General features: G+C 54.0%; 9 protein-coding genes across 9 annotated transcripts; 4 read left to right on the plus strand and 5 right to left on the minus strand.

Moving 5' to 3' along the window:
- Window positions 1-318: 318 nt before the first annotated feature.
- NCS57_00104200 (uncharacterized protein) lies at window positions 319-3,288 on the plus strand (the record flags this gene model as incomplete). The annotated part of the gene is made up of 1 exon (XM_053051116.1): window positions 319-3,288. The coding sequence occupies exon 1, from the start codon at window positions 346-348 to the stop codon at window positions 3,286-3,288; it is 2,943 nt and encodes a 980-aa protein (XP_052919631.1). The 5' UTR covers window positions 319-345.
- Window positions 3,289-3,463: 175 nt separating this feature from the next.
- On the minus strand, window positions 3,464-3,948 carry NCS57_00104300 (Acylphosphatase-like domain-containing protein; the record flags this gene model as incomplete). The annotated part of the gene is made up of 5 exons (XM_053051117.1): window positions 3,464-3,613; window positions 3,668-3,742; window positions 3,795-3,807; window positions 3,851-3,885; window positions 3,937-3,948. The coding sequence occupies 5 exons, from the start codon at window positions 3,946-3,948 to the stop codon at window positions 3,464-3,466; spliced, it is 285 nt and encodes a 94-aa protein (XP_052919632.1).
- A 382-nt stretch (window positions 3,949-4,330) lies between these two features.
- On the plus strand, window positions 4,331-5,505 carry NCS57_00104400 (uncharacterized protein; the record flags this gene model as incomplete). Its single annotated transcript, XM_053051118.1, has 3 exons — window positions 4,331-4,749; window positions 4,806-5,182; window positions 5,237-5,505. 3 exons carry the CDS (start codon window positions 4,331-4,333, stop codon window positions 5,503-5,505), a joined length of 1,065 nt encoding a protein of 354 aa, XP_052919633.1.
- Window positions 5,506-6,091: 586 nt separating this feature from the next.
- Window positions 6,092-7,787, minus strand: NCS57_00104500 (uncharacterized protein; the record flags this gene model as incomplete). The annotated part of the gene is made up of 4 exons (XM_053051119.1): window positions 6,092-6,520; window positions 6,575-7,030; window positions 7,098-7,490; window positions 7,674-7,787. 4 exons carry the CDS (start codon window positions 7,785-7,787, stop codon window positions 6,092-6,094), a joined length of 1,392 nt encoding a protein of 463 aa, XP_052919634.1.
- Window positions 7,788-13,460: 5,673 nt separating this feature from the next.
- On the minus strand, window positions 13,461-14,524 carry NCS57_00104600 (uncharacterized protein; the record flags this gene model as incomplete). The annotated part of the gene is made up of 4 exons (XM_053051120.1): window positions 13,461-13,924; window positions 13,996-14,287; window positions 14,367-14,385; window positions 14,484-14,524. The coding sequence occupies 4 exons, from the start codon at window positions 14,522-14,524 to the stop codon at window positions 13,461-13,463; spliced, it is 816 nt and encodes a 271-aa protein (XP_052919635.1).
- Window positions 14,525-16,067: 1,543 nt separating this feature from the next.
- On the plus strand, window positions 16,068-17,030 carry NCS57_00104700 (Gamma-glutamylcyclotransferase; the record flags this gene model as incomplete). Its single annotated transcript, XM_053051121.1, has 4 exons — window positions 16,068-16,120; window positions 16,212-16,243; window positions 16,305-16,354; window positions 16,479-17,030. 4 exons carry the CDS (start codon window positions 16,068-16,070, stop codon window positions 17,028-17,030), a joined length of 687 nt encoding a protein of 228 aa, XP_052919636.1.
- Window positions 17,031-17,627: 597 nt separating this feature from the next.
- Window positions 17,628-18,466, minus strand: NCS57_00104800 (RRM domain-containing protein; the record flags this gene model as incomplete). Its single annotated transcript, XM_053051122.1, has 5 exons — window positions 17,628-17,722; window positions 17,775-18,007; window positions 18,092-18,198; window positions 18,321-18,393; window positions 18,447-18,466. 5 exons carry the CDS (start codon window positions 18,464-18,466, stop codon window positions 17,628-17,630), a joined length of 528 nt encoding a protein of 175 aa, XP_052919637.1.
- Window positions 18,467-24,042: 5,576 nt separating this feature from the next.
- Window positions 24,043-25,062, minus strand: NCS57_00104900 (uncharacterized protein; the record flags this gene model as incomplete). The annotated part of the gene is made up of 2 exons (XM_053051123.1): window positions 24,043-24,959; window positions 25,017-25,062. 2 exons carry the CDS (start codon window positions 25,060-25,062, stop codon window positions 24,043-24,045), a joined length of 963 nt encoding a protein of 320 aa, XP_052919638.1.
- A 412-nt stretch (window positions 25,063-25,474) lies between these two features.
- On the plus strand, window positions 25,475-26,388 carry NCS57_00105000 (Golgi apparatus membrane protein TVP23; the record flags this gene model as incomplete). The annotated part of the gene is made up of 4 exons (XM_053051124.1): window positions 25,475-25,697; window positions 25,758-25,806; window positions 25,867-26,150; window positions 26,231-26,388. The coding sequence occupies exons 1-4, from the start codon at window positions 25,601-25,603 to the stop codon at window positions 26,386-26,388; spliced, it is 588 nt and encodes a 195-aa protein (XP_052919639.1). The 5' UTR covers window positions 25,475-25,600.
- Window positions 26,389-26,953: the final 565 nt, after the last annotated feature.

Below are 26,953 nucleotides of genomic sequence, written 5' to 3' on the forward strand. Positions count from 1 at the left end.
GGTGGGCATCCCGCATCTAAGTTGTATATCCCGACTATGGCGTGGGTGTACAGGGTATTTAGATCGTATTTCCTATTTGCAATTATTTCGACCAACCGAGCTACTGATCGTCATTATACTGTACGCGCATTTGACTAGTCATAAAAATAGATAGTTAAAGATGTATAAATAAACAGATTTCTGATATCCATGTGGAAGGGAACTCAATTCATACCCTCTATGAGATGTCCCGGTGCACGTGATCTCCGCCTTATCTTATCTCACCACCTAGGCAGCTTGATTCTGGTTACGAGATTCGTCTTCTAGACTGTCCGGTCAACAACGCAAAACTTCACCACCGCTAAAATGGCAGACGATCGAGAATACGACGGATACAATCCCAATCCAAAGAGGCGCCGGCTGGATTCCGCGCGCCCACACCCACATCAAAGGTTTCAAAATGGATCGTCGCGCGGCTCAACCCCTCGAGCGCAGTCGCGGTACGCGCCTACACCTCCTCGGGAGCCTGAAGGACCAGCACCAACCGAAGAAGACTCGTTAGTACTGGATCGTGACTGGTACGGTGGTGATGAATTTGGAGGCCACACGTTTGGAGATGATACCCATAACCCCTTTGGCTCTTACGAATCAACATGGGAGACACAACGACAAGAATCAGTACAACACGAAAAGATGTCGAGCCGGTTCGACGCCCGACGGGAACAGAGACAGCGGGAAAATGATGCGTGGGAGACGAACCGAATGCTCCAGTCAGGTGTTGCGCAACGACGAGACGTGGCAGCCGATTTCGACGACGACGAGACAACCCGAGTCCATTTGCTGGTGCATGATCTGCGACCGCCATTCTTGGACGGCAGGACGATTTTCACCAAGCAGCTTGAACCAATCCCTGCGGTAAAGGACCCCCAGAGTCACATGGCTGTATTCAGTCGAAAGGGCAGCAAGGTCGTCAAGGAAGCACGGCAGCAACGAGAGCGACAGCGACAGGCCAAGGAAGCTACAAGCATGACCGGTACGACACTGGGAAACATCATGGGGGCAAAGGACGAGGATGGCGACTCTGCGTTACCGGTACCGGCTGAGGATGATATCGACCACAATGAGCGCAAGGGCAACAAGTTCAGCGAGCACATGAAGAAATCAGACGGCGCAAGTAACTTCAGCCAGAGCAAGACATTACGGGAGCAGCGGGAATACCTTCCTGCTTTTGCAGTTCGCGAGGATCTCCTCCGCGTCATCAGGGAGAACCAGGTGGTCATCTGCGTGGGTGAAACGGGTTCGGGCAAGACGACCCAGTTGACCCAGTTTCTCCACGAGGACGGATACGGAAGCACTGGCATGATCGGATGCACACAACCACGTCGAGTTGCGGCAATGAGTGTGGCGAAACGAGTGGCTGAAGAGATGGAGGTGAAGCTCGGAAGTACCGTCGGTTATGCGATCCGTTTCGAAGACTGCACCAGCAAGGAGACGGTCATCAAGTACATGACAGACGGTGTCCTTCTTCGAGAGTCCCTCAATGAGCCCGACCTGGACAGATACTCGTGCGTCATCATGGACGAGGCGCACGAGCGTGCGCTGAACACGGATATCCTGATGGGTCTGTTTAAGAAGATTCTCCAACGGCGTCGCGATTTGAAGCTCATTGTCACCTCTGCCACAATGAACTCGAAGCGTTTCTCGGACTTCTTCGGTGGCGCCCCCGAGTTTATCATCCCCGGTCGAACGTTTCCTGTTGATGTCATGTTCCATCGGTCTCCGGTGGAGGATTACGTCGACCAAGCTGTCCACCAGGTACTGTCGATTCACGTCTCCATGGGCCCTGGCGACATCTTGGTTTTCATGACGGGTCAGGAAGATATTGAAATTACCTGCGAGCTGATCCAGAAACGACTGGATGCGCTCAATGATCCGCCCAAGCTCAGCATCCTGCCCATTTACAGTCAGATGCCAGCAGATCTCCAGGCCAAGATTTTCGACAAGGCTGCGCCCGGTGTACGCAAGTGTATCGTTGCCACCAACATTGCCGAGACAAGTCTGACGGTTGATGGTATCAAGTACGTGGTGGATGCTGGCTACTCCAAGATGAAAGTCTACAACCCCAAGATTGGTATGGATACCCTCCAGATCACACCAATCTCGCAGGCGAATGCTTCGCAACGTTCGGGTCGTGCTGGTCGAACTGGGCCTGGAAAGGCGTTCCGACTATTCACGGAGAAGGAGTTCAAGGAAGACCTCTACTTGCAAACGATTCCTGAAATCCAGCGCACCAACCTTGCCAACACAGTCCTGATGCTCAAGTCACTAGGTGTCAAAGACCTCTTGGACTTTGACTTTATGGACCCCCCTCCCCAGGACACCATAACGACCTCGATGTTTGATCTCTGGGCCCTCGGGGCCTTGGACAACCTTGGCGAGCTCACAGAACTAGGGAGGAAGATGAGCGCTTTCCCTATGGATCCATCTCTGTCTAAGCTGCTTATTACGGCAGAAGAGTATGGCTGCAGTGAGGAGATGATCACGATCGTGTCCATGCTCTCAGTCCCCAACGTCTTCTATCGGCCCAAGGAGAGACAGGATGAGGCTGATGCTGCCCGTGAAAAGTTTTGGGTGCACGAGTCTGATCACTTGACGTACCTCCAAGTTTACACGAATTGGAAGGCCAATGGCTATTCAGATGGCTGGTGTGTCAAGCACTTTTTGCACCCCAAGTCGTTGAGGCGAGCCAAGGAGATTCGCGAACAGCTCTTGGATATCATTCGAATGCAGAAGATGGAACTGACGAGCTGCGGGATGGACTGGGATATTGTCCGGAAGTGCATCTGCTCCGGATACTATCATCAGGCCGCTAAGTACAAGGGTTCAGGGGAGTACATCAACCTACGGACGAACCTTGGAGTGCAGTTACATCCTACCAGTGCCCTCTACGCCGGGCACCCGCCCGACTACGTCGTGTATCACGAGTTGATCCTCACCTCCAAGGTTTACGTGTCAACGGTTACGGCGGTGGACCCGCACTGGCTGGCTGACCTGGGAGGCGTCTTTTACTCGGTCAAGGAGAAGGGATACTCGGTGAGGGAGAAGCGAATCACCGAGGTCGAGTTCAACCGGAAGATGGAGATTGAGGCCAAGATGGCTGACGATAAACGCAAAGAGGAGGACCGGAAGCACGCAGAGGAGGAGCGGTCTCAGAAGAAGAAGAAGAAGATTGGCTCAGACGGGAAGAAGTTTGTGACGCAAGGAGCTGTGAAGAAGCCAGTCATCAAGAGGCGGGGGAGAGGGTTCTAGCGATGGGTATCATATAGCATTAGAATATAATTGAACATGAGCCAGCGTTCTGGGTTAGGCAAACTTGGTGTACCTTGTTATTGGCTTGTTTCCTAAGTAATACCTTGCTTGTTCTTGGTGCTCATTTCTCGTAGGATGATGTTGTTTCTGCTTCTAGGTATCGCGTCTTGTTTGCTCAGCGTGTGACATCAAAGCTGTCTTCTCCCTCGACAATCTCCCTGTCTTCCTTTACGACCTTGGTCACTCTGGCATGCCTGGGCCCATAATCCACATCCTTGAGGAACTTGGTTAGGATATCTTCGGTGGCTTGGGCCTCGCCCTCGACCTGCCCAAGCAGTCAGTACTACCGCAAATACTCGAACGCAGTGTCTGGAATCACCGTATCATCCCGCGTATTTCGGCACCATCCTGTGACCCCATACTCTCGAGCCTTCTTCCGCGTAAAGTATCTGCTCTTGGTTAGATATGCCGCTCTCGGAACATCTCAACGGGACAGAGCTTCGTACCGGAAGCCGACACCTGGTGACGTCAGTAGAGAGCTCTGGAATGACCCGGGACAAACATGCCTTGGACAGTTCCGTGAACGACAAAGTATACCTTGAGGCATGTCAGTGATGGGCCTGTACAGCTGAGAATGAGTTTGCATACTCGCTTCGTCATGGTTGCGGTTTGGTGTACAAGGCAAGTCGTCACGTTTGCTAGGAATGCAGAGGGATGTAGGGATGGAGGGACAGGTGTGTTACACAGCAACTACAGTGCGTGCATTAAACGGCCTTGCATAAATAATAGCTACACTTTATAGGAGACCCAGACCTAGAGTTGCTCTGGCTTTTAATGTCATACAATCTTGCTCAACCCAAGGCAAGCTTGTCTTAGACACTGTAGCGGGTAATTTGCGGGTCCCTCGATAAGATAAGGTTTTGGCTAGTTGATGTCACCCGCCGGATGTCACCCAGAGGAGATCAATCCATCCCCAGCTCCTTTGAACCACCAACAAACAAACCATTCACACACACCATCGCAAGCAAGCCGGTAGCCGTCCATGGACACTGCTCCGACTGCAGAAGCGGCGCCGGAGCCTATACGGTTCCGCGCCGGCAAGAAACGAAAGGCTTACCGCCAGCGCACCGAAGACCAAGATCAAGACTCTGCAGACACTCCAAAGTCTCCCGCCAGCGCGACCGCTACGGCACCCGAGGATACAGCAGTGCAGAAAGGTACAGATGAAGGTGACGACGATGCCTCTGTCGCCGCGGCGCTTCGGCTGCGAAACGCGCGGAGAGGACGACTTGGCGGCGTCGCCTTTCGCAACTCGAACCGGCCCGATGAAGAGATCAACGACGAGCGTGCTCTCGTGCCCCGAGAATCAGACGAGGCCTCACACGACGCCGTGCTAAACAGCGTCGCGAATCGATTCACCCACCAGACCGGAATGCTGGCCGACCTCAACGACAAGCACATGTACGTCTGACCCCTCAGGCACCGCACCTCCCACCACGCACAACTAATCATTCAAGGATGGAGTACATAGAATCCCGGCTGTCTAATCGCGCGAGTGGGAACACATCCCAGAGCAAATCATCCTCCGCACCTAGATCTGACGCTGCGCCGCATGCGACATCCGCGCCACCAAAGGAGACCAGCGGCCGCGAGGTCATGCAGGGCCACCTGATGGAGATTGACCTCGGCGACGATGTGCGGGACCGCAACGTGGCCAGGACGGAGCGCATAACGCAGGGCGGCGGCGGCGCCCAAGAGGACGTCCCGCAGGGGCGCCGCGCAAAGAAGCCCAGACTTGGGAGGGACGGCAAGCCGTGGCGCCCACGAAACCGTCGTGGCAGCGACGCCATAAAGCGAGACCAGCTCGTCGAAGAAGTCCTCCGTGAAACTCGGCGTACGTTTATACCCCTTGAACCTATGGATGAAAGATGGTCTAACAATCCACCAGTGGACGTGTACGAAATGCCCGATCAGGCCAACAAGGCCTCCGACGTTGAACAGGACGGCGCGGCCGATGACCGACTGGCCGAAGAGTTCCGCCAACAGTTCCTTGAGGACGTGGCTCAGAGACAGCTGCGGAAAAAGAAGCCCACCAACCAACCTGCACGACCTGGGTCCGAGGATGTCCTCAAGGGCCCAAAACTGGGTGGCAGTCGCAATGTTCGGGCACAAATGAGGGACCTATTACTCAAGAAGGAGAAGGAAGGCAAGAAATAAAGTCAATGGGGCGTTCTCATCCTTGCTCTATAGGCGTTTTCGGTTCGTCACATGGGTACACGCATTGGGTTGGCTTGGCTTGGGTAACTATCACGTCCACATTATCATGCATCAATAGAATATATACGACTGTTCACAACTTGATTCGACACAGGACCTTTAATGATTCGAGTTCCCTTGTTCGTATTGACTGCCTAGTCTGTAATGATCGATGTTATATCCTTCTGTCGACCCAGAAACCTAACCAACGGGTGAATCATGGAGATATTTCCAATATCCATCCATGTTCCCCGAGTTGAAACCAAAAACTCCTTTACCCAACCCATTGTAGCAAAAAAAAAAAAGAAATATACCAAGAGGGCAGAAGCAGCGCCCTATATAAAAAGGAATGGAAAGTCATTTGGCACAGGCGGTGCCAGGGGAGACCATGATTCGCCGTCTTGATCGTGTGCAGGTCCATCTGCTCCCGTCATATGCCCTAACGCCGCATCAATGTGAAAGAAGCCTCATGAATCCCCTAAATGGTAACTTAACGAAGAGCAAGAAGAAGAAAAAGAAAAAGAAATAGTGATTCTCAAGGAATCACTTATCTAATGTCGAGCTGGAAAGGCTTGAACCGTCCGCCGATTGTAGCGCAGCGGGGACACTTCCTTCGTGCTCCATGCTCGGCCATGAGCACCTCGACACAAGTCGGGCAGAGGCCGCAGATACACTCAGTGCATGCGTATGAGTCCTTGAGCAGGGAGAAGCCCTGACAAGCGGCACAATAAATCTGAATGTTCTGGGCCGAGTATGTCGGTGAAGAATCAGAAAGCCCCCGGGACCCAATGTGAAAGTTTTCGCCGCTCTCACCACTCTCAACAGATGGGAATGGCTCTACAGCATCTTGACCATAAGATGGAGGTGTGAGAGCCTGTTGGAGAGGTGAGGCTTGGTAGTTGCCAGGTTGGAATTGCGTTTGGTGGGAAAATGGAGGCAAAGATGCCCTGTGCATTGAGACCGGAGACTGCGGGACCTGCTGAGTGGTTAGTAACGCTATCAGGCAGGGGAAATTGGGGTTTGGACATACAGGAGTTCGATCTTCATCAATATCTCCAGCAGCAGAGGCAGCCTGATCAGCTGCGTCGATGAGATCTTCCCATCTTTTCCCGAAATCTGTAGAGGGTTCGACAGAAATGGCTTTTCTATCGTTCCCTGGTCTGTATCGCTCTTCATTCTGGATTCTCCGCAGCCAGTCGGTTGCGGATCCTCTCGAATTCTTCTTTTTATGGTGAGCCTCCCTTCCTCGCTTTGTTACTGACTGTTTGCGGGGACGGCTAGGACCAAGGGGGCGTTGGAGAGGTGGAAGGGTTGATGATCTCCCGGGAGGTGAGTTTGCGAGGATAGATGGAAGAAAGTCGCGCTGTCTGTTGGACTTGGCCGAGGAATAAGGGTCGCTGGTGATATCGTGATTCGAGAGGTTGAGAGGCGGCAATTCAATTGACGTTCGCGGCCTTCGCCGAGCATCCATATCTGAATAATATTCCTGCTCATCATTAGCCCTGTTCGTCGATGCCTCTGTTATCGATAGGCGGCGGGGTAGCTCAACTTACACTATCGAAATCCATGTCCCGCTCACTTTTGACGCCATGCAGCTCAGCCAGGGCGGCTGCTGCACTGGCAGTGCCAAGCATAGGACCAGACGGAGGTCCAGCACCGCTGAGGTCCTCCACACGACGGGGAGTTCCTGGGTTGCTGGACTCGTCGCGGTGATAATTGTGTCGCTCGTGAAAGCCTTGAAGGTGGTCAACGGGCGGGGGCAAGCCGGGCTGAGAGTGGGACAAACCCTGAGCTGTTGGAGCTGAGGTCTGATCGGGATGGCGACGCTCCGACGGTGGGGTATTGATCATTAGCAGGAAGCTCTCTTCGGTCGCCGGAAGCTTGGAAATGTAGTGTTCGGGGTGTGCTCGACGGATATGTTCCTGCATTGAACGATATCTCTTTTCCTGTATTTGGTAATTCAAGGTCAGATGAGGGACGTTCCCGAGAAACATGAGACGCTCTCCAGCTCAGTACACTGGCGAGGTAGGGTGGTGAGACATGACGAAAAGGTCGGGTGGGTGCAGGATTGGGAGACTAAGCCCAGACGCAGGGACAGAGAAAATGAAAGCCAGACGTGGGAAACTTACCCCGATACACCTCTTGCGACAGCTGGAGCCATCTTGGTTTCGAAGGGGACAGACCACTTCATTGTTAGAGTCTGTAATTGAGAAAGAGGACGTTAAGGAAGATCGAGGCGGCATCTTGACCCCACCATGCGCAATGGCTTGCTGGCGGGGGTTGTGTAGCGATAAGATGCTGGCGATGAAGCTGTATTTGTAGATGCGATAATTTCAATTGACGGTAATGAAGCTGTAAAAGCTAGGGACATTTCAAGGCGCAGCTCGTTAAAAGCGAGATGAGCTGCCCTTGAGCATGAGCAAGCTTGCTACAGGAACCGTTTCGGAATCGGTCCAATTATGCGGCGGTAGTGGCGTATGCGATTGCGAGGGTCGAGCGAAGTTGCGATTGATACGTCGTTGAAGCTAAGCAATGGGATCGATTCGAGTTAAGATGCTGTAAAACGTTGTTGAAGCGTCGAGAATCGACGAGGACAGCAAAAAAGTTCGAGAGAAGACGGGTGATCCGTCGAGAGGAGGGTGGGTGAATAGCAAGGAAGAGGGTACGGAGGGGAAGGAGGAGAGGTAAGGTAGGTAGGTAAAGTATGGAGTGGGAAAGGAAAGAGGATCGGAGGATGGAGCTTTAGAAGGTAGAAAAAAAAGACGGAAGGTGGGAGGCAAAAGATGCTTTTGGGTAAAGCGTGTGAGAACAGGTGAGTAATAAGAGCGAACAAGAAGGCAAGAGCAAAGGAGTGAGTGCAAGAGGCAGACAGACAAAGGGTGTGTGTGTCGGCGCGAGTGTGTGGTGTGTGCTGCCGAGCTGAGCTCTGTTCTCTTACACAAGCAAGAACAAGAGCTTTTCGGTGCTCCAGACGTTTCACTCGCTCGTCCACACTCACACACCAGACACAAAGATCACTCACGGACCAGATGACCAAGCTTGGAGTGAGAAACACACAGACGGACCCCGACCGAGGGAAGGGAAAAAATTACATCCAGCAAGAGAGAGAAAAAAAAAAAAAACCTTGCGGGAGGGCGTGTGGGAAACGGATCCAGGCCGGTACTGAAGTGTGCTTCCGCACAGCAACAATAACTGCAGGCGATAAAACCTCGACGACCTCGACAAGGGCACCACAACCACAGCCTGAGCCTGAGCGAGCTCTCCCATGCCTTCTTCAACTGCCAGACCTCCGCCTCCACCACTGGCGATCTCAGCTGCCTCGAACGACTTATCGCCCGGGACCAATGGCGTCAGGACGTAGCTCCGGGGGTGCGGGTACGGGAGCTGTCTAGTAGTCTTCTAGGCCCATGCGAGAAGCAAAAAACCTCTGCCACTCTTTCCCTGCCCTCTGTCTGGCTGCAGGCTGGGCGCCAGAATGGGACGGAGTTTGACGGACTGGGACTTGACTGGGGCAGGCAAGCTTTCAATCTTGCAATCCTCGAGGCCTTTGAGAAAGCTGCTGCAGCAGGGTCCGGAAGAGCCTGCTTCGTCCAGTAGCAGAGCGCAACACCAAAGCAGGTATCAGCAAGCATCAGCAGCTCGAGAAGGGCATGGCCCAAGCGCCTGCGCGGGCAAATCAATTGGCTCCCATTGCAATGACTCGGGAGGGGTGGTGGCAGCAGTGGAGAGGGGGTGGCTGGCGGTGGAGCTTCCTGTCTGGACGGATGGAGGTTGAGAAGCAGAGCAGACGTCCCTTGGCTGTTTATGTCCAGACGTTGCTGCCCTGTGAAAGGTGCTGCAGGCCCCGACAAGCTCCCCCAAGAGCCAGGAAGCAGGGGAGCAAGCTCCATTCGAGGTGGAGCTGGTCCCTTGTTCAGGTTTGTTCAAGATCCCCTTCTCTTGGTCCATTGCCAGAGCTTGCTTGCAAGAGATGCGATCGGTGGAGGCAGAGCTAACCACCACAGCACAGTACCAAGGCAAAAGTCTCGAGCCAGTCAATCAGCAGCTGAACTGGGTCGCGGATCACGTCCCCCTGCGATGCCAATGCCAGAATCAATACCTACACCCGGCCGGCCGGGCCTCGTCGACACCATCGGCTTGCGACAGGTACCTAGCATGTCGCAAGAAAAGGCCCGGCGCCTCCAAGGTTGGCCATGTCTGGAGAATGGCCAGGGTCGGCGGGGCCGAAACCCAAGGTCAACTGCCACTCACGGGTCCTGTCCCTAAGCCAACTCCGGACGTGGTTATCACATGTACACGACGAGTACCTCTGCATGACTCTCGCCACGAACTGGTCCACGGGACCATAGCTACACAATGCTGTTGGAAGCTGGAGCTCAAGCCCTGGGCGACTAGACTTGAGCTGGAATCACAGAGGCCGATGTGGCGTTTGGAATGCGACGGTTCGCAGCTGTGGACATGGAGAGATTCGACGTGAGAGTCGTTGCCCCCCACAGTCAGATGAATATTGAATCATGTCCTGCTTTAAGGGGTATGCAGCTCCTTTTTTTTTTTCTTTCGAGAAAGGGGATGATGGAATTTTCTTTTTCGATTTGGTGGTGGAGGGTAGCTGGCGAGAGGGGGCAAGCTTCGAGAAGCTCTATTCATTGGAGAAGAGCTGATGCGCAGCAGAGCGATTGGGGGCACGAGTCTTGCCCACAGCCCAACCTGGAGCCCTTGTCACCACAGTCTCGGGTCTTGTGAGACGGTGACATCACCGGCCAGGGGAGCGGGCAGCTCCTCGCCCTACGAGTACGGAACCGGCATTGCTGAAGGTGCAGTACGGGCGTGCGCAGAGTCAGACAAGTGAAGGGTCCTCCCCCTCGCTTCCATTATTATTCGACTCAGGCAAAGCTGCAAAGCGCTACACCCTTCTCATCGGGTCGTTCGCCTCCTAGGAAGGCGGTGAGCTGATGTCCGAAACGTCCAAAATCATGTGGCGATAGAGTGGACAAGAATTTACTCCTGTCCATCACGTCAAATCTGTCGCTTGACTCGAGCGAGGCAGCCAGCCAGCTGCAGGTCCGGTTGAAAGCGCACGAACGAGCTTGAGGGACGCCGGTGACAAGGCATGGCATGCTGCTAGGGGAGTCGCCTGGAACAAAGGGACCGGGAATGGCAGCGAGCGTCGCAAGACTCGAAGGATGAAGCGCACACATCCAACCCAAGACCGCGGAACCGAGGTCGCGCCCACGATAAGTCCGGCTTTATTTTCGAGGCCCTCAGGGCGGTGACCCCGCGCCGCAACCACCGGCCACTGCGAATCTCACCCCAGCGGCAATCGTCGACGGTACCTCAGATGCTCAGCTCCATGACGGACATGTTCACCATCGCACCCTCGCTCTCGACTTCGGAGATACCTTCCGGGCCTGGAACCGTAAGCCTGGCACAGTCAGCGAGCAATTGCTGAAGCTCGCCGACAGCTCAGGGCTGATGTGCTTCCTGGCAGAGTCACAAACCGGGTACGGAAGCTCCCAGCTGCCAGAGAAGGGGTGGGAATATCCAGTGGGAGAGGTGGGAGTGCGTGTGGGGGCCAACTGGGGTGGAGATGGATGAAGGGCGCCGGGCGAGCAACAAATAACGACTGGCGGCAACGTCTTTTTTTCTCTTCTCCAGGGTAGCCAGCTTTTTGGCTGTCCTGAGCTTCCCTTTCAGATGGATGAGCAACGTCTTGAGTCTCGAAACTATCCATATCAGGTCTGCCAATCTTGGGTCCTGGACTCAGATACCTGTCGAGAGCTTCCCCGCGTGGTCCACGCCGCTTCCCAGGAAACAACCGGGTTAGCCCTTCGACTTGGACTGCGTTGGCGAAGAGAGGGAATAAAAAGGCTCGTTGTCGGGTCGCAATCCATAGGCGGGCGGAGCTTGGGGCAACTTGGGTTCGATCCCATGACCACCAAAAAAACAAAAACCTTGGACGAACATCCATGCTCGACAGAGGGTAGAGTCAATAGGCTGCTTCCTGTTCGCGCCTTCGAGACCCAAATCTCCACCTCTTGCTTGGCTCTACTGGATGGTTACCATGCTGTTGCCGCGATAGCCACGTTGTGTCCGTGGTTCCAGAACCCTTGAAGGCATGGGTGTGCCCATTGAACAATTTCCAGTTAGTCAACTTTGAGCTCAACTGGCCGTCTTGTAAGACAATGGAGCACGGAACGCCGGTCGTCCATGACTGAAAAGCCATGGGTTTGGCGAGACAAGGCTTCTCACTTTCCTTGTCCCTTCACCGAGGATTATCAATCTTACCAGCACGAGGTTGAAAACGACATTCCCTTCCCTCAATCATCAAGTCTGGACATCGTTATGTTTCTTATCGATCTGAGCAGCTGCGAGACTCGGCCGAATTCAATGACCCACCACCAATCACTCGAGCCTCGAAATCGTGGAAATAATCATCTGCTACCCTTACCACTTGAGCATGTTATCAGAAAAGAAGCGGATGCCACCATCATTTTATGCGACCGACCGACACATAGCCCAGCACCAAGCTCGCGTCGGTCGTTCATCACTCCACCGATAAGCACTGCAGAAACGTGAGTGGGCATACAACAGCATCCGCTGTCAAACCGACATGTTGGAACGGAGGAATGTGACTTTGCGGATTTGTGCCACTCGTCTCATCGGCCATCTCCTTCTGCTACCTTTTCTACACAGACTAACTGGTGTGTTCCATGACCTGGACTACGCCAGACAACCCAATGCAACTATCAGATGATGGTCGAGCCTGGGCTCTCTGTCGGGTTGTCTTGGAAGTCTAGACCTCCGACGACGAGCCAGGCCAATCGGCGCTGATCTCCAAGCAGACGATCCGAATGGCTTCTCTGAGAGGTCCATTTTGCGGCCCCGAAACCACACGCAACGACAACGATTTTGCCGTATCCTAGTTAATATCGGCATGCTCGCATATTCTAGATACCAATGACCCTTACAGGTTACTTGAAAGCCCCCGATCGACACAGGGCCGCCAGCCCAAGCTTCTTGGAAGCTTCCAAGATGCAGATCACCAACCCCAGCGGATTGTCGGCTGGAGCATCTCGTCATGAAAACTCGGTCAATATATCTGCTTAGTGGCGTTTCTCCCCACAATCGACGTCAAACTGTTGAACCGTGCGGTCCAGGGGTCGTTGCTATTCTTCTTGCGCTCGCCTGGGATGTCCGATTGGAGACTAGGAATCGGACCCCCTAAGCCCTTTGGTATAGGGCTGATATATGATTGCGCCGAGAGGCGTATGAGTTGATCGGACAGTAGACTCATTGTCGCCTGCCACGGCAATGGTCACCTGGTGGAATGCCTCACTGTGCTACATTTATTGCCAGCAGGGTTATCACACTCGTTGCGCCGACTTTGCACGATTAAATCAAGGAACAAGGCATTTGTGCAACTCAACCATATAGGTTTGGGTGGAAACGGAGTGTATGTAACTCCTCAGTCCCATGTGGCCAGGGCAAGCTACCCACAGGGAGGTCTCACAAAGCTTCTCTGAACAGCCCGGCATCCGTTGCTCGTCTTGAACCCGACTTCGCGTCTGGCATCCAGTTGTCAAGGAACCTTATGAACCCACATGACGGTATAACCAACTTGGGACTGGGTCAAGTTGTTCAACATAAATTCATATGTGATGTATCAAAGGCAAGTCCCGGTCTCTAAGTCAGGATCCGCAGCCTCGACCTAGGGTATCATCCATCTGTCCATTCCATCTTGTCACTCCATGTACCCAGCCGTCCCCGTTATACACCCCGCCATATCATGCATGCTGGCTTCCTCCCTTGGGGCCGTATCACAGTCCCATGTGAGACTTGCTCCATGTAACACTCCAGTCCTAGGAGTTCGTTTTCAATGTCCAAAATCTCCAAAACCACACCACCATTTTAGTCATTTACTTGAGTTGCTTGAGGATTTCTGTCAGGAAGTCCTCAAAACTTAGTGTGATGTATCCGTCGCGGTCGTCGTCGTACTTCTTAAACACATCCGTCATGCGCTTCAGAGAGATGCAGCTCTGGACAAAGAGATCAAAGCTCATGACACCCTCGTTGCGCTTGTCGTATGTGTTGAAAAGCAGTTCCACGAACTGGGGACTGAGTCGATATCGAAATGCGACGAGGGCGTTGTTGAATTCGGACAGGGAGATGTTGCCGCTGTGATCGGCGTCGAAACGATCGAACAGGGTTCGCCATGAGGCCAAGAAGGACCATAGACCGCAGAACTCCTCAAAACCAATAGTGCCACTCCGGTCCGAGTCAAACATTCGGATCATCATGCGAACGGTGTGGGGGTCGAAGGCGGTCCAGTCACCGTTGACTAGCGCGGCGGAGAGCTCCCTTTCAGAGAGATGACCAGTCCCTGGATAAGGGTCAGCAGGTTGCTCGTAAAGCTACCCCCTTGCAGGAAGGGCATCAACAGGCGATACTCACCATCCTTGTCTACGGCGCGGAATAGGGGCAAAAGCGAAGGGTCGGAACCAGAGCCATCAAGGGCGGGTGAAGGGGGAGGTCGCGAATTGAGGGTAGGACGGCTGTGAGGCTGAGGCGGCCTCGCGCCAGGGTTTGGAGGCGGCGACATGTGACCGTAGCCATGCTGCTGGCCTATCGAATGAGATCGAGAGTCTCGGTGAACTGGCAAGGGCTTATCATATCGAGGCTGCTGCTGGTGATACTGCTGTGGAGGGGGTTGTTGCGGGGCAGGAGTCCTCGACTGGCCAGGTTTCTGCAAATACAAGGTCAATATGATGTGCTTCCTCCCTCGATGGCTGACCCATCAGCATGGGAGAACAGGCGAAACGTACGGGGTCTGGCTCGGCAAATCTGTACGAGGCGCGTGGTTAGCACTGGTATCGTGACGTTGACTTGGGCGCATCGCAGAACCACCGTTGGTTGGCGCGGGGGAATGAGGGGCAACTCACCTGGGGAGAGCATCCTCATCGAAGGGACGGTTGTAAGCCATAGTGATTTGTGTGATCCAAGAGTCTCGTTGTCCTGGAGAAGAGTTGGATCGGTAGGAGAACCTTTTAAGAAGGGAGGAGAGCAAGTAGGACGTCGAGTATGACGGGGGTTTTTGAGGTCGGGCTGAGGTGGTGGTGCGCGGCTGAAGAGTGCCGCTGGGCTTGGACTGGACTGGACTGAGCGTCACAGATGGCTGCGTGCCTTTTTTGCGCTTGGTTCTCGGTAAGGCCCAGGGGGGCAGTATGAGCGTGGGGCAGTGTTGTCTTGTCGGTGGAGCGTCGAAGTGAGCAAGTGTGGCTGAGCGTGGGAATTTATGGGCGACGACGAGAGAGCGAGAGCGAGGGTCGGAGAAGCGGCTCCCACAGTAGGAGTTTTATCTGACGGACCAGGTTTGGCGATCACACGCGAGCAGTGGATGGATGGTTCAAGCGTGACGGGAGCCTGGTGACGTCGGTTTCTGAGAGGTGGAAAGATGTGTGTGTGTGTGTGTATGGTTGTAGGTGAATGGGACAAGTGCTGTTTGTATTAGAAAAGGATTTTTTTTCTTAAGAGATCAATGGGAAGGCACGCGGACAACTTGGCCAATTTGCAAGGGAAGCAAGGACCTGCTGCGTAAAGCCTGACATGCCCTTGCACCTTCCCCTGCTCAAGCTGATGGTTCTGGAGACGGGATTACGTCGTCGGGCTCGCATCCAATTCAGGCTGAGGAATGAGGAAGCCTGACTGCGCTGCGAGGACCTCTCATGGCTGGGCTTGGCTTGTCTTGGCTTGGCCCCTAGGCAGGCCGATATCCGTCCTTACGGTACGTAGTCCCCTGAAGAGCCCCGTGGAACGCCCTGTAGGGATGGATGGAGGCGCCAGACGCTGGATGGACGATTCCATGGAGCGCTTCCATCTGCAAGTCAGCGTCTGCCCATCTCCAGGTGCAGTAACTAATCTGTCAGTGACGCCGGGCGCCCATGAGCCACTGCAGAGGATGGCCTCAGCCACCCCGAGCACAGCATCCATCCAATCTCGGTGGAGGCGCGGAGCGGGCAGCGGCCATCTATCGTGATCCACCGTCTTTACACATGGACTGGACTGGGTCCATCCGTGCATGGGATGGGAATGGATGGATTTCAATCTCTTGCCGGCCCGCCTTCTGGATCGTCTGCGGCTGCGGCTTCCCGCGTATAGGGCCCTTGACATCCATTGGATGCTTGCTTCTTACTGGCCCATCCGTAGGTCACCTCATCGCATTGGATCGATGGGACAAGGCATTCCCGTTCCCATCCATCCCTCTAATCCATCCATGCTTGCCCCTGTCCTCCCCATCTTGTCCTGAGAGTCACAACTACCGAGCAACCTATTATCACGGGCTGCTATAGCACTTACTCACTTACACCTTGCCTTAGACTACCTAGAGCGGCTTAAGGACCTCGTCTAGTCCACTATTCCATTCCGTCTTGCACAACCGACTAAGTACGCACCTCGCAAGTCCCGGCAATATGCTCATCACCATTATTAATACACCTTGATTCCAGTCCTTGGCCTCAACCTCAGCCATGACCGTCCAAAACGCCCAAGACACTTCCGAGTTCTGGTTGTACGGATACGGGTGCGCCTCAGCCCTTTCTGATGTGGCTACACAGCCGTCGCATCCAAATATTGATTCCCAATACTGACGCAGCCCTCTCCGTGATTTATAGGAGCCTCATCTGGAAGCCTCCGCCACACTTCGGTAACTAACTCACCCGATGTCTCGACCCTTGTCACCAGTTCGCTGACGCCCGCCTTCCAAGATCGGAGAATCCCTGGATGGGTCAACGGCTATGTCCGACGTTTCTGGCAGGTCTGAATACCCTCAATTGGCTGACCACCTCGACTTCGTCCAGCTGACTCTCTCACAGGCCAGGCATGACTCCAACACTTGACGAATAAGACAACGGTTCTTACTAACAGTATCCTCCAGTCAGGATCACCGAGGCACACCCGAGGCTCCCGGTCGTGTTGTCACTCTTATTGAGAGGTCTTACTGGGAACAGTTAAAGGATAAAGACGGTCACGCATCTGCACCGGAGCGTGTCTGGGGTGTCGCTTATCGAATCATTCCCGAAAAGGTCGCCGAGGTCAAGGAATATCTTGACATCCGCGAGATCAATGGTTACTCTATCCACTACGCCCCCTTTCACCCTGCCGACGGCTCACCCTCGATCAACACCCTCGTCTACATCGGCACTCCGGAGAACGACCAGTTCGTCGGCCCCCAGGATCCCCAGGAGCTTGCCGAGCACATTACCCGCAGCCAAGGGCCCAGCGGCCCCAACATTGACTACCTCCTGAACCTCGAGGAAGCCCTCAACGAACTGGCCCCGGACAGCGGCGATGTTCACATCCACGACCTCGCTCGCCGTGTCAGGGAGCTCCAGAGCAGCGGCAAAATCGCACACCTGAACCCTACGCCGACCACCCATCAGCAAAAGCACAGCACCGAAGAGGCGGAAGAGATTGAAGACCCAAGCCCCTGAGAGGAAGGCATGTCGCTTGAATAGACTGTATCCTGGTATAGCATAGACAAACAGACACGTATAGACGGTCCTACCTGGCTGGTCAATACAGGGTTAGACACAAGACATTCAACAACCTCAATTACGCCGTAGAATGAATGCCTTGTCCACACTCGCAGTACAAGAACGTAGTGCTCGGCGAGACCTATGATTCAGAACCAATTCCACTGATAGCCAAGGTCATATGACCAGGTCAGTTATGCAAAAGCTTGACAAGGGGACCTCACGAGACAAAAGGGAAAGGATCCAAATAGCACTAGGTTGCATTTGCCCGCCCAACAAGGCAATCTCCATTGTCTTCCCGCACAAAGTCATTAATAAAACGGCCGTGTCAAGATGGCAAACCCAAATGCCATGCCTTTTACCATGTCTCAACCCAAGTGCCCGGGTATAATTCTGCGTCCAGCGTGCTCACCGATGCCTAATCATCCAGTCATACAAAGGATTCGCAAAGCCCAGGTGCCGAAACTCGTCGAAATCATTGACCCTCGCCATGTCTCTCCTACCCCCTGAACGGTCCTCGTGGCCCACTCCTGGTGCGCCTCTAGCTACAGTCGACTAATAGCCTCGTCCGCCCTGGGGAGGTTGCTGGGGCTGAGGAGGGAGCTGCTGCTGAGATGGGTCGGGGTATCCAAACTGCGGCGCCACGAATCCTATAGAGCAATTAGCCTTGGGCGGCCTGGGGCTGTCATCGCTCAAACATACCTTGGGGAGGCGTGCCGTAAGCCTGCTGCTGCGGCGGAGGGTAACCACGACCATACGGCATCGGAGCGTACATGTTCGGGGGTGGGACTTGGTAGCCGGGTCCAGGGGGACCCATGCCGTACGGCATAGGCCCTCCGAAGCCTCGTCCAAAGCCGCCGCCGCCGCCTCTACCGAATCCGCCTCGGGGGCCGTTGTCGGATGCCTTGTCAACTCGAATCGTTCGTCCGTCAAACCTAGTACATGTTAGACCTCACTGCCAACAGGCGATCGATCACAGCGAATCTGCCATCGGAAAGAGGAAACAGAGTGACTCGTACTCGACGTTGTTCATGGTGGCGATGGCTTTCTGGGCGTCTCCCTCCTGGGTGTATCGCACAAATCCAAAGCCGCGGCTGCGGCCGGTATCGCGGTCCTTGACCACAACCTTTCCGTGTCCATTGTTAGAAGCCGCTTCGTACTCTAGCGAGCACTCGCACCAGAGCCACAAGAGAATGCAGAACCAGGAGTGCCTTGCCAGCGGGAGAAGAAAGGAACGGAGTCACATACAGCTTCCTCGACGGGGCCAAACTCCTCGAACTTCTGGCGAAGAGTAGCCTCCTCAGTGTGCCATGCTAGGCCACTTATCTTGGGTCAGCACAATGCGATAACCGCTCACATGGTGATTTGACAAACCCGATGAAAAGCTTCGACATGATGGATATCGTGGGGTCTTGAGTCTGTCCAAGTGTTAGTTGTGGTTCAAAGAACGGCAACGGTCCGGTTCTCCAGCATTCGGCGGTTCATCAGCAAGGCGTCGCAAGACCGTGAGGCTGAGAATCAGAGTTGCGCATCTTCGTCTTTATCAAAGAGAGGTAGATAGCTAGACAGACTCTGCCGTCACAGCCGTGGAAAGGGACATGTTGCTTGCAAACCACGCGTGGCCTCGACTGGAAGCGCGCGCTTACATTCGCAGGCGGCGCAATCGCAATCACAGTCGCAGACAGGGCAGAAGAATAGGAGGCCGCAGAGAGCGAGAGGACATACCTATATTGCCTCAAGCAGGTATGAATACTGACAGCTCTGTCAAAGGCGCACTCGATCTTGCACCGGAGCAGCTGGACTTGTGCGCTAATTATCGAGATAGCTGACAGGTAAACGTGGACGGATTTGAAGTTCAGGGAGAAAGATGAGAGTGGAGCTCCAAAGACGGGAAGATGGTGCGGACGCAGTAGCTTAGACGACAGGACAGACAAAAGGACGAGAGGGGTCTTTGAGGGCGCGGGCGGAGCGTGACCGTGGAGGTTATGTATGCACCCTGCAGCGAGGCAAGGTTAGGCACGTTGTATCTGTAGTCCGGATCGGTACCGGCGTTGAATGACGATGCCGGCCAGGGGTATCTTGTCGTCTGCCTGTCTCTAGACTCAACTCTGGGCTGGGCTTGGGTTAGTTGGTCTTGGTCCTAGCAGGCGAGCCCAATGTCAAGCAGCACATGCAGATGGATGGCGCTCACTCCTCGCTCGCTTCATTTCCGCCATCCTTTATAGCTCAGGTCCAAGTCTCCCTCCTCCCGTCGATCCTCCGGTGGGCTCATCCGTGGAGGCAGTGCTGGGTGAACCGTCACCGCGACAGGCCGGGGTGCCATGGGTATGGGTCACGGATGGACGTTTCGTCGTCTGCGTCTGGCACTGGCAGGGACCCAGGGCCCTTCTTCCAAACAAGCTTTAGGCGGAAGAAGCAAGCACGCACGGCAAGCACAGGGGGAACGCAATGCCCACCAACCTCACCGTGGCGATGGGGGGGCAGACACTGGCGTCCAAGGGCATGAGAGGACGCTCATGCGGGTCTGTGATGACGACGGCCCCCCTCCACATCCTGGCAGCAGCCTCTCCACGCAAAAGCCAAGCACCGCGGCTAGCTCAAATAGCTCTGTGCCCCTAGGCCAAGCATAACTGCCCGATGATCTTGCCCCTTCTCATCATTCTACGCCGATTCCATTCGTTGCTCGCATAGCCCCCTCAACCCACATGCCCCAGCATCCCGGTCCTTGCTCCTTGCGCTTTTGGTAGGTAGCTTATATCGGGACAAGACACCGGCCTGCGCCATGGACAATGTGAATGAGAGACATTGGAAACCTGCCACATGCAGCCAATTGGCCGCCATCCGTCCAAGAATTGATACCCAAGACCTGCTTGTTGCAACGACGAATCTCTCCCTCATGCTGCCCTATGCCGCAAAGATGCCACGCACCCCGTCCCCGTGCCTGACCTTGAACGTGCCGCCCTCTTCGTATGCTGGTGCTCTCCTTTCACCATCTTGTTTCGAGCCCCGCTTCGCCAGACCTATCTCAAACACGTGCTGCCCCTCTTCCACCTGGTGGTGGAGGGCATTGATTCAGGGGCGGCGGCACCGTCCAACAAGCCGAGACGGGGAATAAATAGAACGACGCGTCTGCGAACCATCGTTGTCATCGATTGTTCCGTTTTGTAGATCGTTCGAGAAGCCGGGAAGGCCGCAGCAGGAGGGAGGGGAGATCGAGGCAAGGGTATGCTGCAAGTATGAGCCATGCTTGAATAAACCAGCAGTATCCGGACTCTGGAATTGTATTGCGCCCCGACATCTTTCGACGACGTGGAAACCATCAGCTTGGCGGTAAACTGAATGCAAGCCACCCTAGAGCCCCGATAACTCCGACTCGTAACCATCGCATGAAACACGCGTGTGCCAAGGGGTAGTCTCGCGCTCCTTCGTATTGTGCTTTCTGGAGACGGGATGGAAAGATGGGGCCTCACAACCCACCGCAGTCCCTGCGATTCCGCATTGCCCGCCGCTCTGGTTTGGTGTCTTGTCGCGGAAATCTGCAAAGAACCAAGTTAAGGACGAATTAGAGACTCGTAAGCGAAATCCGTGTCAACGGTTGTGCTGGCAGATGCAGCGCGTTGAAACGCCAGATTAAGCGTTGATGCGATGCTACCTTGGCAGCGCCTTAGCCGGTTGATCTGGCCCCCTACTCGACGCCAAGACAAATACCCGTGTCGGTCCATCTCCATCTCAGGGACCATTCATCGCTTGGCCCAACGGAGATTGAAACTTTACGCATTGTCGGCTGATTCGAGTTGAAACCGATGGCGTGGGTATTCTTCCGTGCCAGGTATTCATGCCGAGTACACGAAACGCATGCCTGGGAGAATTGCAAGTGAAACATGACTTGCGACAGGGCATTCAATTGCGACCATGCGGAACCTGCTGTCGGTGAAGACCCTGAAATGGAAGCGAAGGTCTCGTAAAGAGGTGCAACATGTCCGCAATTTCCAACTTGCGAAAAAGGTGCTAGCTACCTGGGTAGATAGAAAGGGAGGCGAAAAACTTGTTTCTTGATGTTTGAGGCGATTGATGATGTTTTGATGCAATTCAATCGAAACTTCAGACGTCAGTCAGGCACAGTCGGTGGGGACAGGGGAGCGTCTAAGGGGAAGGTGCACCTCCCCATCAAGCCCATCTGCATTTTCTCAGGAGAGCCTTCCATTGGCAGATAGATACCTAGGTAGGTAAATAGGAAGGAAGGTGCTCTCGAATTCAAGACCGATGAACTTTCTTTCCTGCCTTTTTGCCTACCCAGGAGAAGTCTTGCCTAGGTTTCTCTTTTCCACCCCTAGCGAGGCAAGTGGCAGCAAGAGCAACCTTGCACCATGACAACTGCTTAGTTCACTCAAGTTTTGTGATGAGCAACTCTCACGATGCACTTCTGATCCTGTTTTCTGGGTATTCCCCAAAGCCCTTTAATTTCTGTATCCTCGGCCCCCTCCTTTTTTGACTGAGACGACCTGAATGAGTTATCATCGGGACCACGGCCATCCAAGCGCATGGCATGAAGACCAACACGGCCCTGCCAGGAGCTTTGCGCAAAATGTCCCAGAGGCCGGCTCCGATGATTTTGGCCCTGTTCGTTCTTGGTTGAATCAAACATCGCCTGAAGATGAGGTCACCAATCACCAAGATAGCCTCAACCAAGGTCTCGATCGCAGTCGCTCGTTAGGTTGGCGTCCTTATAATCTTCCCATTGCACCCATCCCTTTGCATAATCGCCAACAAGGAGAACGACGCTTTGATCGAGACCAGCCGATTGCCAGAAGCCCCGAAAGATTTGATAATGACAGCTATTCAACAAGGGGATACGAAGAATCCGTGGCGATGGGGTCTGATAAGGAAAATAGAAAGAGACATCGGTCACCAGAGCGTCAACAATCACCCAACTTCACTTCCGATGACTTTGCTTTCGAAAGACGGCCTAGACACAAAACCCGACCTGATCGTTATGATTCGAGGAAACGGGATGACGGAAGAGCGCGAGCAGCTAAAGGCGAAGCGAAAGGGGCGAGAAAACAGACCCGGGCAAAGAAATCTCGACTTCGTTCGAGCCGAGACGTCATGAACAACTTTACATCAAGTTTTCTCGGAACCTCTAGGATAACTGTATGTCATGTCTATTAACAGGGAACGCAAGCTGGGAACGACGCTAACGTGCCATATCTTAGTTGGATCCCGAACTTCGAGCCGGCATGTCCTTGAATGTTCGAAGTTCTGCCTATGCTGGAAGAGAACGTGTGTAGCTCTGCCCGTGCTGGTCTCTTTTACTTACTATGATGCAGTTGGCGACCTCAGGTTCAACGAAATGCGTTTCTTAGAGAAGCCAGAAGAGCCGGCAAAGGGACATAGTGCCAGGAATAGTAAAGAGATCCGACAAGAGGGGAATAGGAACGGCTTCGAGAGGCATCTCGTGGATGCCTCGAGCTCCCGCCAATCAACCCCAGCTCTTAGCACCATAACTTCAAGGAGCGCGGGAAGTGGGAGACTAGCAACTCAACCGCAAGAGGCAAGGCCCACATCACAGAACACCTCGCGGGGATCTGGATATCGCGGCATCAGTTTCGAGAGTTGCCATGGTTACATGCCAGGCAAAAGCTCATCTCTACCTCAACGAGGCCGCTCAGGATCGGCAAACCAGGCAGTGTCTGTCGGCTCCAAAACACCTGAATGTGTGCCCGAAGACCTCATTAAGACAGGAGTTTTTAGCGGCACAGAATTTCTGTCTCGACTTGGGCATCGCCGAAAACAGCCATCGACTGTCCCTGACACCAATGACCACACGTCAGATCCTGCCGAAACCTCAAAATCGCATCCACACAGGCGCGTATCATACGAAGACAGAGGAGTGATGGTTAGCCCTGAGATGGAGAGATCAGAAAGACCAAACCAACCACTCCCAGTGACAGCGGATCACAGTCACCAAAGTACAGCAGCTGGGACATCACTATCAACCAATCTTTTGACTTCGGAACAGCAACCAAAAGATCTTTCGATGCCTAGCGGAGACCCCAATCGAGTTGAAGCTGACAACCCAAATACATCCGAGACATCCCACTGTCTTGACTCAGGGGATCAGGCAACAGATGGCAAAGGACATCAGGCCCCTACTTGTCTAGTTCCTACACAAACTGACAAAGGTTCATGCTTCGAAAAGCGCCCTGAGTCCATTTCTGAAACATTAGAAGGAGGCCATCACTATATCCGCAGTACCAACCGAGGCCTTGACCTTGGCATTGGCCCAGATTCAAGTCTCTGGAAAGACCGTCCTTCTGTTCAATCCTTGCCACAGCGATTTTTGACACCTCAGTCTTGGGAACATGCCGCGGGGTATCCAAGGCACTATGGCTGGCAGAGGTACCAGGGCACACCAGCACCTCTATCAGATTTTGGCACCCGGTACCCAGAATCTCTCCATCATAGGGTTTCCACCCTCACACCTATCACAACACCGTATCCAGCCAGGCCGGAGCCCCTGATCTATGAACAAGACGAATTCCTCCCCAATGAGAAAGATCCTGGAGTGTTCCGACAATACAATGGTGGAGAAACCATGATGGAGTTCATCGAAAGAATCGAAAATGAGGTAATGGAGAGATGGAATGAACCACAAGATCCATATGGGGTCGCTATGGGTGGTGACAATTTCGAGGCCAGTGAGATAACAAGGCCGGCCTCGAGGAATTCGCAACCCCCACTCCAGCAAAGGGAGCCTGGTGGTCAAGGACGTCAGGGCTCGTTTGTGGATTGGGATAATCCTCTTAATGCACCAAGGCGTTTCTTGGGAAGGACTGCCACGGACGAAGATTGCGCAGAAGCAGAAGCCGAAATGATTTCATTTTGGAGGCCAAACCGGTTCTAGGGCTAGAATCATGAACTCGACACTTTGAGAGGCGATACATGTATAGAGGTGGCTAACTGGCTCTCCTTATTCAGGCTCCTGGTCCTTCCATTTCGTCCGCAAGCCCTCGACATCAATACCGCATTGCTCTGCCTTGGCGATGACGGCGTTGGCTTTCCCTACAACAGGAACATCGATCATCTTACCATCAAGCGTCCATGCACCTCTTCCAGAGACAGAGGCCTTTGCATCAGCAATTGCGACCCTAATAGCCCACTCGACCTCCTGCTGGTCCGGAGCAAACATACGCTGGGCCACTTGGACCTGAGTGGGATGAATGCATTGCTTGCCGTTGAAGCCCATGGCTTTGCCCCCAGCACATTCCTCCTCGAGAGTTTTGAGACCTTGTTCTCCCTTGTAGGATGTGCAGACAAGATCAATGGCGCTTGGAAGCTCAGCAGCGCGGGCAGCGGTAACAATGGCAGACCTGGCGTATAGGAATTCGGTTAAAGAGGGTGTTCGAGTTATGGACAGATCCAGGGCGAAATCCTCAGCGGCAAAGATAAAGCCACTCAAGTAAGGGGATGCCTTGCAGATCTCGGAGAGATTCATGACGGAGCGTGCCGACTCGATGAGGGCGAGGATTTTGATGGGATTCTCTGCATCGGGTGCGTGACGCTCCGGAGCAACGTGTCGGAGGACGTCGGTTACAAAGGTCAAATCGGCAGCCGAGTTGACCTTGGGAACCACGACAGCATCAACATGGCGGAGAGGGGCGAGGGCAGTCAGGTCGGACAGTGCGAATGGAGTGGACACAGCATTTATGCGGACGGCAAGCTCTGAGATTCCGGAGGGCCGGGCGTTGAGGCCGGAGATGTGGTCCCTCAGCTGGTTCCGGGCAGTGTCTTTGAGGGAGGGGGTAACGGAGTCTTCCAAGTCATATGTGACGTTATCTGAGTGCAGGCCCAGGGACTTTGTGAGCATCTTTTGAGATGAGCCCGGAACTAGAGAGGATAGTCAGTGACAGTTTCAAATAATTGAAGGGTTCAAAAGTAAAGTACCATATAGCAATGAGCGGCGGATGATGGAAGCAGATCGCGCGGCCATGGTGACGGTCTTTTGGGGCCTCTGATTAAGATGTGGTTTGGAAGGTTGTTTCCTAGTGACGGGCTACAAAGCTTGGATAGATTATATGCGTCGACGTTGGGCTGTTTATAACAACTACTACTCAGCTTCAAATACCAAGACGCCGAAGAGGAGAAGGTTGAATGCCGACTCGGATACGGCTTATACGCCGAAGCTGGACCCGCACGAGCTCATGACGTCCGCCCGCCGGCAGTTCATCAAGGGCCGAGGGTACCTGGGGTGCTTCCCGTTGTGGAATTGTGCCATGCGCGACCGCCTTCCGTAACGGGCCGTGTCAGACAGGGGTTCCCGATCATCATCCCTTTACTAAGGACCAACCGTTGCGCGGCTCAAGGCCACAGCTTACGGGGGATGAACAGGTAGCTTCAACTCAACCACTTTAATCGCTACCCACGACACACACGCACATCGAGAGACGAACGAGCCCGAATCGCCTCGCGCATACGAAGCGCTCTCTTCTCCCGTCGCCGAATTTGTATCCAGAACAATCGCTGAAAGCATGGATGCCACGCAACCACAGCCCGCCGCGGGCTCTCTTAGCTGGCGCCTCAGCGCGCATCCCATCACGCTCCTGACGTTTCTCGCTTTCCGGATAGGTGAGCTTTTCTCTGGCGACAGCTTTCGAAGGCGCAATTGCTGACCATGTTCAAACGCAGCGAGCATCCTGGTCTACTTTCTAGGTGGTCTCTTGTTGACAGATAGCATGTGCGTCTACACCACGATTCCCCTACAAACCTTGCAAAGACCGCTGACATTGTACACCAGGATCATGATCTTCATCATCACCATCCTCCTCCTCGCCGCCGACTTCTACTACATCAAGAACATTGCGGGCCGCCGCCTCGTCGGCCTCCGGTGGTGGAACGAGGTCGACCCCCAGACGGGCGACTCGCAGTGGGTGTTTGAGAGCAGCGAGCCCGGCACAAAGGTGGTCAACGCCACCGACAGCCGCTTCTTCTGGCTCGCCCTGTACCTGCAGCCCATGCTCTGGGTCATCATGGCCATCCTGGCGCTCGTGTCGCTGTCCTTTATGTGGCTGCCGCTCGTCAGTACGTTTGATCCTCCCTATTGAAGCTCCGAATAGCTTCACACCCTGTCCCATGAAATATTCTGCTAACTCTCCCTCTAGTCATCGCTCTTGTCCTCACCATCATGAACACCCTCGCCTTCTCCCGCTGCGACAAGTTCAGCAACGCCTCCAACCTCGCCGGCAGCGCCTTTGGCACCAGCAACCTGGCAGGCAGCATCGCGACCAACATGGTCAGCAACTGGTTCTCGCGCAGCTGATCAAATGTCAGCACACGCTAGTAACCCTCAAGGCAAACCTTTTCCATTCCTGGCCTTTCGAGGGAGTTCAAAAGAAGACAGGAGACGTGTTTCGTTGTCCAGGAGCAGGGTCATTGGGGCCATCCAATTTGTAGAGTAAGGGAATGAGGTGTCATCAACATTGGGTTGCGGTTTTACGGGCAAGATTTCTGCGGTTTCGGCGCCTAGGTATAGGCAAAATATGTACGACTATACAATCAATTATTCATTACCTTCATCTTTTGTATAAAACAGGGTTATAGACGTTTTGAAAAGAACAAGTCTGAGTGCCACCATTTGACAGGCAGGCCAGACGAAATTAGTGAATCCAAAGTGTGTAATATTACCCTCATAACTTGAGTCCATACTTCTTAACGCTACATCAATATACATCCAAACGAGCTGATAGATTTTTTACCCTTCATCATCTCGCAGAACATCCATGGTATTTCTCCAAACACATAACCAGCTAGCCATGCAGGGGCACCTCGGCCAAGCGGGCGAGGCACGTGTGGCAACGCTACGACGACGACGACGAACGGATCAA

The sequence above is a fragment of the Fusarium keratoplasticum genome, chromosome 1 (genome assembly GCF_025433545.1).
Source record: "Fusarium keratoplasticum isolate Fu6.1 chromosome 1, whole genome shotgun sequence".
NCBI lineage: Eukaryota > Fungi > Ascomycota > Sordariomycetes > Hypocreales > Nectriaceae > Fusarium > Fusarium keratoplasticum.